At 40.1% G+C, this 10,876-nt stretch overlaps 1 protein-coding gene across 1 annotated transcript; it reads right to left on the reverse strand.

The window, feature by feature from the left end:
* Positions 1-2,959: 2,959 nt before the first annotated feature.
* Positions 2,960-4,067, reverse strand: LOC117442127 (histone H1-like). Its single transcript, XM_034078132.1, has one exon. It carries the CDS (start codon positions 3,742-3,744, stop codon positions 3,070-3,072), a length of 675 nt encoding a protein of 224 aa, XP_033934023.1. The 5' UTR covers positions 3,745-4,067; the 3' UTR covers positions 2,960-3,069.
* Between the last annotated feature and the right edge of the window lie 6,809 nt (positions 4,068-10,876).

Genomic DNA, 10,876 nt, shown 5'->3' on the forward strand with positions numbered 1-10,876 from the left:
AATGCTAATTTGTTGTGTTTTTATGCACTTTTGTTAGATGAACAATGAATACAAATGGCATGTTTTTCATCGCAGTAATATGTGTTGGTTTAAAATGTGTCATTACCCGCTTTTTACAGGCCGCTGAATGTCTGGCCCAGCTGAATTTTGTAGTTATAAAATCTGGCCCAATTGAATGTGTAATTGAATAGCCCTGCTTTAAAGGATCAAAGTGAAGCACACTATAAGATAGTTTGGCATGCTGAAGTGACAACACAAATGAACAATGCGACCATTAAAGAATATCCAATATAATCTAATTTAATTATTAAACATTCAAAATAAAGTCAAATAATTTATTTATTATCAAAATCAGGAGCTAATCCGATCTCCTCAAGTAAAAGTGAATTAATGTGTAATAATATAGTCACAATTATATGTAGCATTAAGTAAGTTTCGATGTACATTTATATGAAGTTTTATAGGCGTACAAAATATTTACATAGGGTTTATACACTATCAAGTACCCTCCTGGGACCCGAGGAAAAAAAGTGTCTTCCAATTTCCTTTTTTTGGTGATTTCCTACCTATTTAGGGTTAAAAAAACATCTTGCAATTTAGACTTTTTTTTATTTTATTTTAAAATGTTACAGTCTGTCCACTGTAGAGGACGTCGGGACCATATTAGTTTGAAAAGACAGCCAAAATTAACATATGGACTATGTAACGTATTATGGTTATAGAGTGATATTAATACAAGAATACATTCACCTTTATTTAAAACATGAATAAGTAATTGATGTGGACATTGCTGTTTATTTGGTCAATACAAAACTAGCTTGTTTTTTGGTGAATCTTTCCAGATCTTCAAAGACTTTTCAGTCGATGTAGTGGGAAAGTACCTCCCTGACTCCAGTCAGCACGGGCTGTAGGGTCATCTTGACTAGTGTTATGGATGTGTCTCCATTTGACCTGCTCATAGAAACAAAGCTTGCATTCCTGAGGCTGCGGCCCCACGATGACGAAAACGGCTAAACGCATAGGATTAACGCAAACGCAATCGCAAACGGCTTCCGTCCACATGCAATAATTATCCGGATAGTGTCTGCCCACACGAGACTGCTCCGTTTAGCTCCAACCGCTGGAGAAGCTGCAGTACATATGCAGGAGCCTGTAGGTGGTGCTGTAACTTCCTCCACAAAAGCAGCGAAGAAGAAGGTTGTCATGGTTGCCCTTCTGTTTATTCTCCGCGGTGGGGGCCGAGGGAACCGGGCAGAGTTTTTCGCCAGTCAGCGTGTATTAAAGTTGAAATCTTCCGGACAAAATTATAAAAGTGCCGGTCAAAGGTCTTCTTTGTTATTTATTGAGCTTTAAAACAAATGAATAACGACTCTATATAATATAATGATAAAATACACGGAGCCTCTCTTTTTCCTCCCTCTCTTCGGACAGCGCCAGTGTCTGTCTCATGCAGCAGCTCATCCAGTAATCAGTGACCCGGCCGACTATAAAAATAAACATATTTATAACTAGTTTAGTTTGAGAGGTAGTTAAAATAGCTAAGGGTGATGATCTGACTTGAAGTGTGTGTTTTGCTGCAGCGGGAGGAGCTGCAGGTGAGCAGAGCTGCGTGTCTCCCTCCTGTCAGATTAGACTTCACTCGCGAGAGAAAGATAAATAATCTGAATTCAGGGTGCAGTTTACTTTGACGTGGGGGTGAGCAGCAGAGGTGGGGAGAGGCGGGGCTATTGCCTCATCATTATTGCTGTAGATGTTGCACAAACAACTGTAGCATGGTCAATAGCGTCCGGAGCACGATAGCAACTCTGCGATCCGCCATTGTTGTTGTTGTTGGTGGCGAAACACTTCAGCACTGGCGCGGGGTAAGCGGAGGTGAGCAGAAGAGGTGGGGAGAGGCGGGGCTATTGCGCAATCACTATCAGTGATCTGAAAATGTCCGTATAGGGCGCACACACGGAGCTGTTTGACCCCCCAGAGAGTGGCGTATGCATTTCTATCCACCTTGGGACCCGTTGTCGTTTCCTCAGTCGTTTAGTGCCATATTCGGTCGTCCTCGTGTGGCCGAACGGTCTATATGACACTAAACAGTAACGCAAACGACCGAATTCGTCCTCGTGGGGCCGCAGCCTGAGGCAACTCCCATCATGGCTCCACTTCAAATAGAAACAACAATACGACATACGTGCTACTCTTGGCCCACAGGGGGCCATGTCTTCCCCGCTCGTCCCTATCTGTCTCTCTATCTGTGCGCTCATGGAGCCTCCTGCACCCCCCCCCCCCTTCTTCTTGACCCTCTTCTATCCCAGGTGTGAAAGCCTCACCTCTCTCATCACCTGAGAGCTCAACATCTGAATCTCCCTGAACTTTCTGGTGCAAAAAATGTCTGCTTCAGTTTCGTCTCCTGCAACAATATTGAGTCATAAAGTCCATGAAGACGGTCCTGACGTCCACAAGGATGGACATTTATAAAAGGGCTGTTATTTGAAAACTTGAATTATTTAATTGCTTTCAGAACTAATTATATAGTTCTTCACATGTTAATAAACAAGAATATATATGATTTTCATGGTAAAAATGACAATTATTCAACAATATTTGACTTCTCCTCCTGCTTCTATAACATTTTGTTTTTGGTATGCCAGCCATTTTGGATGAAAAGAAAGAGGAACTTCCCAGCATGCAATTTTAACCAATGACATCTCACTGGAAAGACCAGGATGTCCTCTGTGCAGCACATCAGGGGAGATTCATGTTAACAAAATGTCCACTACAGTGGACATGTTCAATGGGCTGGGTCCCAGGAGGATATGGGAACATATGTATGTTGTGAGTGACTGTCAGAGGAGCAACATACATATATTACATACATAATAAGATGTGTTGTAAAATTAACTAATTTATACGATAATGATAAATAACCACTATGTCTTCTGGTTTTTGCAAATAAATATGCAGCAGATGTAAACAAACTTGTATTTATGCAAAATTATAATATTATAAAGGAGTGCTCTTTTGGTTTATGTGGGTGGCTCTTAAAAGAGCCTTTTGGAGATGAAGGAGAGGATCTGTTTACTTCCTCGATGATTTCCTGGCTGGTGCCTTCTTCACTGCTTTGACAGCTGGTTTAACCGCCTTCTTCACAGCTTTCTTGGGGGTTACTGTCTTCTTGGGGGTCGCTGCCTTCTTGGGTGCTGCCTTCTTGGGTGCTGCCTTCTTGGCCGCCACCTTCTTCTTCGGGCTCTTAGTGATCTTCTTCACGGGGGTTTTCTTGGCAGCAGTAGCAGGCTTCTTCGCTACCTTCTTGGGAGTTACTGCCTTCTTGGCTGCTGGCTTCTTAGCGGCGGGTTTCTTCGCTGCTGCTGCTGCCGGCTTCTTGGCTTTGGCTGCGGGCTTCTTCGCTACCTTCTTGGGCTTCTCGGCGGCCTTAGCTGCCTTGAAGGAGCCGCTGGCTCCGGTTCCCTTGACCTGCACCAGGGCTCCATTCTCGAGTAACCTCTTCACGGCGCGTTTAATGTGAGCGGTCTGTTCGTAGCCCTGAGCGGCCAGCGCCTTCTTCACCGCGATGTAAGAGATCCCTTTACGGTCCTTGGAGGCGGTGACCGCCTTCAAGATGAGCTCAGAGGCTCCGGGACCAACCTTCTTGGCCGGCTTGGCTGCCTTCTTCTTCGGGGACTTGGCTGGTGCCTTTGCCGGGGCGGCGGCGACGACGACTGCGACTTCAGTGGGAGCTTCTTCTGCGGCCATGATGCTGTCGGGAGGATTCTCGGTCTGATGAGAGGATAGAGAAATCCCAGCGAAGAGAGGAACTTAAACACACCATGAGAACCGTAGAGACTCAACTCAGTGGCTCACGCAGGAGCTGCAGAAAAACTGTGCCACTTTGTGCTTTCTCTTCAGCTAAAACTGTACAAAATACACATTTAGAGAACGAGTTGAATTTCAAAGGTTAATCGAATTGATAGTGGATGACTTTATCTTCATATAGAAGCGAAATAAAGCTTTAAATATGGTTGTGTTTTCATTAGGAAGGCTTTAAACCTCCTAAAACTACTGCCGTGAGTGGTACAGATCTGCGACTTTTCTCTGTAATCTCTCTCTTAAAGGATTTCAAACACATTATAATCCCCCTAAAACTTGTAATATAGTGAAATGAAATGTTGGATTAAAGACTCAATATGAAAGAATTCCACATTTGTCAACACCTTTTTGTTAAACAGAGGTAATTCTGCTGTCTGCAAACACACTCCCATCAGGACAGGCCCTGGCTGTGTTCTAAATACAGTCTTTGGTACTCAACAGTGAGAGACCTTCATTTAGCACAGCTGTTCTCATGTACATCACAATACAACTATATTTATATAGTAGTATGATTTATAATAACAATCTGAAATGTGTTAGACAGATTATATATATAACCCTGTAATGACAGAAAGGCTCTCATACAGACACGCACTCCCTCTGGTAGTATATGAACTCCCTTTAACTGTCAAACTTGGTTTTTTTTTAATTCTGAGAAAAATGGAAAGTAATTAATTTATACTTGAGGCAAACACAGGGAATCATGAAATCAAATTAATAATATCACTTCAATGTCTGTTTATCTACATCACTTCCACCTGGAGGGTTTAATGCTTAACAAATAAAGCTATATTGTATCTTAAGTGCTGCAAATATAATAATGTATGTACAGTGTATGTATACGAATGGGAATAGGTTTTAAACGAAGGTAAGTTTTAACCGTTTGTTTTTTCGTTCTAATTGAAACAAAATTAACGGGTCGTTTTTTTGTTTTTCAATTTTGCCCCAAAACGAAAAAACGGAAATTCAGCTCGTTTTTTCGTTTTTCTGTTCTTACGGCCCGTCTACACTACAGCGTCGACAGCGTCGAAAGCTCCAATCTGCTCCAATCTGCCCATTCACTTTCAATGGGGTGACGTCACGTAGCTGCGCTTTTTCGCCGAACTGAATTGTGGGTAGCAGAGCGAGGCGTCTCAGGCGTCTCAGGCGACAGAAGTTGAACAATGTTCAACTTCTGTCACCTGAGACGCCGGAGTAGCCAGCGCCAGCCAATCATATCCCGTTTCCCAAAATCTGACAGCTGAAGCCGTAGCCAATCAAACCGCGTCTAAGCTGGGAGAGATATCCCGCCGTTCATTTCTATATTTCAAAAAAAGTCGGAGGAGAAACTAACTATCGCCGCAGCAAATCACCCGGTTTTGTATGACCAGACCCTCTTCACCTACCGGGATACAAACCGGAGGAACCAGGCATGGAGGGAGGTGGCAGAGACAGTGGGGAAACTGGTAGGTTTTCGCCTGTTTGGGGAGTTTATATATATATATATTGCTCGCATAAAATCCCCGGGGGTTTTTGCTTTGTATGTCGGGGGCGGGAGATTCATGTGATTGGTTGTTGGTCGTGTTGCTTGAATAAAATCCCCAAGCTCCAGACACGCCCAGCTCCAAGCTATTTTTGGAGCTGTAGTGTGGACGCTCCGTTACTGTTAAAACAAGTATACCACTTTCGTTTCCATAAGTGGGTGTGTCTCCAGCGTCTCCTTGCTTCTGATTGGCTAGTGTGCCCTATGCTTGCGCTGTACTCTTCAAAATAAAGGTTCTACGTCTTTGCCTTTAGACTGCGTTACAAATATACGTATATTATTATATCCATACATACAAGTACAGAAGACAGTCTGTCCGTATGTCTGTCTTTCTATGTATATGTCTGTCTCGATGTCTTTCTATCTCGATGTCTGTCTGTCTGTCTTTCTGTAACTATATTTTAGAGTTTAAAGCGTAGCCACTTTTACTCCACAACATATATTTAAAACCTTTAGTAACTTTACAGATTTGGATTAATTATGTGAAATATAATCAACACTTAAATCAGACTTTAGTTCCACCTGGAGTAAATCCACCAGCTACCCTGCAGAATACAAAGCCATTCAGACTAGCTGCACCTTCACCAGCTCTGAGAACACTTTCATGATCAATCATTATAAAACATATCATATATATTATTCTGAAATGGACCAATCTGCACAACGACTACTTTCACTGTCTTTCACTATATTTAGATGAGAATACTTTCTACTTTCACTTGAGGAACATTTTGAATGCAGGACTTTTACTAACAGAGTATTCCTACACTCTGGTACTTTTACTCAAGTACACGATCTGAGTAGTTCTACTTTTACTCAATTACAAGATCTGAGTACTTCTACTTTCACTCAAGTACAAGATCTGATTACTTCTACTTTTACTCAAGTCCAAGATCTGAGTACTTCTACTTTCACTCAAGTACAAGATCTGATTACTTCTACTTTTACTCAAGTCCAAGATCTGATTACTTCTACTTTTACTCAAGTACAAGATCTGAGTACTTCTACTTTTACTCAAGTACAAGATCTGAGTACTTCGACAACCTCTGATTAATGTTTGATTTCCAAATGTTCTGTTAATGCGAGGATGATAAAATACTAGTGTTTGATTGTATTGCCTTACGTATGCAGCTATTTGCCTGTGTTTAGAAACATAATTAAACATACCATGGACACACATTCAAACAATTTTCCATTTATTAAACATTGCAGATGAACAATTAACAAGTCATACAGCTAAAGAAAACTACAACAATAATTTTCTGTATGATGATATCATGGAACCTGGAATTTGAACACACACCACTTAACAATAAACAATAAACTTAACAATAAACGACTGAACTGCTGTCCACTTTAGGGTATAGGGTCCTGTATATTGATTATTCTCACAATACAAATAAATGTAACGAGCCCTGAATGATGGGTTTTCTTTGAGACGTATAGGAGCTGAGTTGAGGCTTAACAATGATGTGACAGAAATATATTTAAGCAATATATGAGCATATATCACGGCCTGAAGTGAGCTATTGCTTTTATAAAACGGTTACCAAGTGTGGCAATATGAAAGAAAAATACACACTCTAATTTAAATAGTTTGTATTAGTAAATAATGACGTTCAAAATAAAATAGTCCCTCCGTTGCCTTCTACGCGAAACATAGTGCGAGGTGGTTGCTATGCAACAACACTAACAGCTAGCGAACATATTAGACAGAGAGCGTAGATCCATTATTTGGCTATTTATTTACATTCATTTGTTTGTTGCCGTTTATTGTGCACCCACTGAAACCTGTCCAGCATCAGTAGCATGCACTGTTAAAAAAAATACAGGGGATTTTACAGTAAATTACTGGCAGCAAAGTTGCCAACAAGTTACTGTATTTTTACTTTACAGTAACGATCCTGTATTTAGTTTACAGTAATAAAATCAGTACTGTATTTTTATTTTACAGTAATAAAATCAGTGCTGTATTTTTCTTTTACTATATATTACTGTAATTTTGTAGGTTGTTGTAATCTCAAAAACAATATTTTACTGTGATTATACAATACTTGTATTGTGAAAAAAATACATTACTGTAGTTTATACAGTATAACTTTACAGTAGTGTATGCATTAAAACAGTATCTTACTGCAGTTTTATCTTTACCCACTTTTACATTGCATTACATTTAGCTGACGTTTTTATCCAAAGCGACTTACAATAAGTGCATTCGACCAGGAAGATACAAACTTGAAAACTTTTAGATCCTTGTCTCATGCTACTGTACCTGAAACGATAAACAAAAACCGGGATACAATTTAAATAAAATATGTTTATTGATTTGATTTCAATGTTAAATTCAATATAAAAAAACAGATTACAATACAACAGTTCATAAAAGATATACAACAGTTCCTAACAGATTCCAATACAGACCAATTCAAATACAAAATCACAACAGTACATCTTCTGTAATTATATGAAAGTAAAAGAAACAAAACGGATCCTGGAGGCGATATTTTAGTTAGAACATTTAACATTAAACGAGGTGCTTTAGAAAAGAAGTATGCATTATGTAGTCTCTCTCTCTCTCTCTCTCTCTCTCTCTCTCTCTCTGGCAGATTCTGGATTTCAATTTGTTGTCTTCCATTCAAACTCCGTCAGATCCAGGAATCTGTAGATAAATTTGAATTATATTTAGTTAACCCATCCAGTGATTTCAGCATTCTGTACTTGTATGCAGATGGCCTGGTGAGAAATGAATAAGAAAAGCCAAACGACCACTTAAAGAGCAACTTGCAGGTTAGAGACCCCAGTGAAAATTATGTATACACTAGATTTTCAAAAAAATATAGAGAAATATACGCTACAGTGACATCTGGCGTCGTTTTTGTAAGACATTTTTACTTTTGCATACTTAATAAAATGAATGTGAACAAATTATAATTATTCATTTAAAGGGGAGCTCACCAAGTCTCAGAAAAAACAACCCTCTCTCTTTTCCTCCATACCCAAATCTCTAAAAACGGGGCTGCAACGGATCTGATACAGACTGATCCAGATTTGAACACTTCTATGAACGAGGGGACCGTGCGCAGAGATGGGGTCGTTACTAAAAAAAAGTAATATATTACATATTACTTTAAAAAAAAAGTAATATATTACACTACTTCGTTACTCTCTACATAAAGTAATTTGTTACTTTACTCGTTACTTTACTCGCAGGGCCGGCCCGCCCCTCCCTACAGGCAGATCACGCAGACTGCTAAAGTTTCAAATGTTCTCTTTAGTTCAGTTTCCATTGTCGCATAAGACTGATCCAGATAGCTCCTGAATGTTTTCCTATCTGACCGTGGCTGTCCTATGTCTCCTGCTATCTGACCATGGCTGTCCTCTGTCTCCTGCTATCTGTATATTTTGCGCAGTCTATCTCTGCTCACGCTGTTGCGTCAGCGTGTTCTCCTGCGTGTTGGCCATGTGTTGCACTGGAACCAGACTGGAGCACACCGCAAAGACTTCAGCCGAGCACGTACGAACTGCGCATGCGTAAGTGGCAATAACTCTCCTTACCAGCAGGCGGCGGTAGTGTGTATTCGTCATTCAAAACAGGCAACAACCGGAAAACAGAGAAGAAGAACAGACTACGTGTGTGATATAAATAAACAACAGCTATGTGCGTTAGCTTCACCTTAGCATGTGTTCTTTGCAGGTGTTTGTTGAGGTTTGATTATGACTGATTTTAGTAAGTAACGAAGTAACGCGTGTCGGGGCAATGTTAGTAACTGTAGTGTGATTACTGAATTATAAAAGTAGCGCGTTACACTACTCCGTTACCGATAAAGTAATATTATTACAGTAACACCCAACTCTGACCGTGCGGCAGAGTTTCAGTTCGATTTTTTTCCGCCTGGTCAACATGTCCGTTAAAGTTTAAATCTTCCGGACAAAATTAGAAAACTGCCGGTCAAAGGTCTTCTTTGTTATTTATTGAGCTTTAAAACAAATGAATAATGACTCTAATCATATAAGAATAAAACACGGAGGATGGAGATCTCTTTTCCTCCACCTCTTCTGACAGCCCAGCAGCTGATCTCAAAGCACGCTCCCCTCTCCTGCAGGGGGGCGTGGTCAGCTGCAGCTCACAGAATCAGCCTAAACAAGTTCATTCTTTCAACTACCAGTATTACTGGAGAAAGACAGTTCCTAAGTTCCATGTTATCGTGAGTTTAGAACTTGCCTCTGAATGAACTCCAGGATTGCTGAGGCCTCCTCTTGGTCCTGGATGTTGAGTACAAAGAAGAACCCAAAGAAGACCGTGAATGCATCCACAAAGTTGGCCTCGTTCGGCAGAGTGCAGATTACTCTACCTTCAAGCGACACCATCCATTTCGAAGTTCCCAAAATGGAATTTCCTGAAATATATTGAATATCTTGTCACATTTCCTGAACATTAAAGAGGCTGAGCCCTCCTGAAAATAAAAGGGGTCAAGAGAAGTGGACAAAATGGAAAAGGCAAAACTGCTTGCTACTTCAAAACTGAACAATTTAAAATGTGGAATTAAAATACATGTTCAGCTTTACACCTCAAAAGTAAATCTAAAAGTACGAACTGTAAGTACACAATGCATTAACCCACTTTTGTAAAATAACGCAATAACGAATCAGAAAACACACTCTCTCTCTCTCTCTCTCTCTCTCTCTCTCTCTCTCTCTCTCTCTCTCTCTCTCTCAAAGGGATAGCGATCTGATTCTGCATTACCCTAATATCACAACAATTCCGAGGTCTGAGCCTTCATCTGCAGCTAAACGATCATTCACTCCCGCTGCGTGCAGTAACATTATCCCCCGCTGAACAGACACAGTTTTCAAAATAATTAACAATAGGCTACCGGACACCAACGTTACATTACTAATCTAAACAGTCAGTGCATTTTGTAGAGTCAGTTGGCTTGCTCTCTAAACAATTAATTCATGAATGGGACTTACCTCAACAGCTGTTTGGCCAAATAATGATACAACTCTATCTCGAAATAAAATACGGACTTTTGAGGGAAAAAAACGGCAATAATAACGTGAATAGATCTAAATAATCCGTTAAAGGACACAGCGGTTCTCTCCTCTTGCTCCTGATATGACACCCCAAAGTATTGTACAGTAATAACAAAAGTTACTGTAACATTACAGCACTATTTACAGTATTGTTGTAATGTTGTTGTACATTTTACAGTAACATTACAGTATTGCTGTAATATTATAGTATGGTTTTGCTACATTTCCCGCCTAAGGATCATATTCCCACAATGCAGCAGCACTATGTACATAGTGCTGCAATACTGTAATGTCACTGTACATTGTACAGTAATATTACAGTATTGCAGTAATATTACAGTATGGTTTTAAAGTGCTGTATACATTTCCCGCCTAAGGATAATATTCCCACAATGCAGCATAATGTACAGTATTACACTGTATTACAAATTCAAAGTAAATTACTGTGGGTAATACAGTAAT

The sequence above is a fragment of the Pseudochaenichthys georgianus genome, unplaced genomic scaffold (genome assembly GCF_902827115.2).
Source record: "Pseudochaenichthys georgianus unplaced genomic scaffold, fPseGeo1.2 scaffold_308_arrow_ctg1, whole genome shotgun sequence".
NCBI classification, from domain to species: Eukaryota; Metazoa; Chordata; class Actinopteri; order Perciformes; family Channichthyidae; genus Pseudochaenichthys; species Pseudochaenichthys georgianus.

Excerpts from the sequence above, each read along its gene's own strand:
- LOC117442127 (XM_034078132.1), bottom strand. The coding sequence starts at position 3,744 with ATGGCCGCAGAAGAAGCTCCCACTGAAGTCGCAGTCGTCGTCGCCGCC.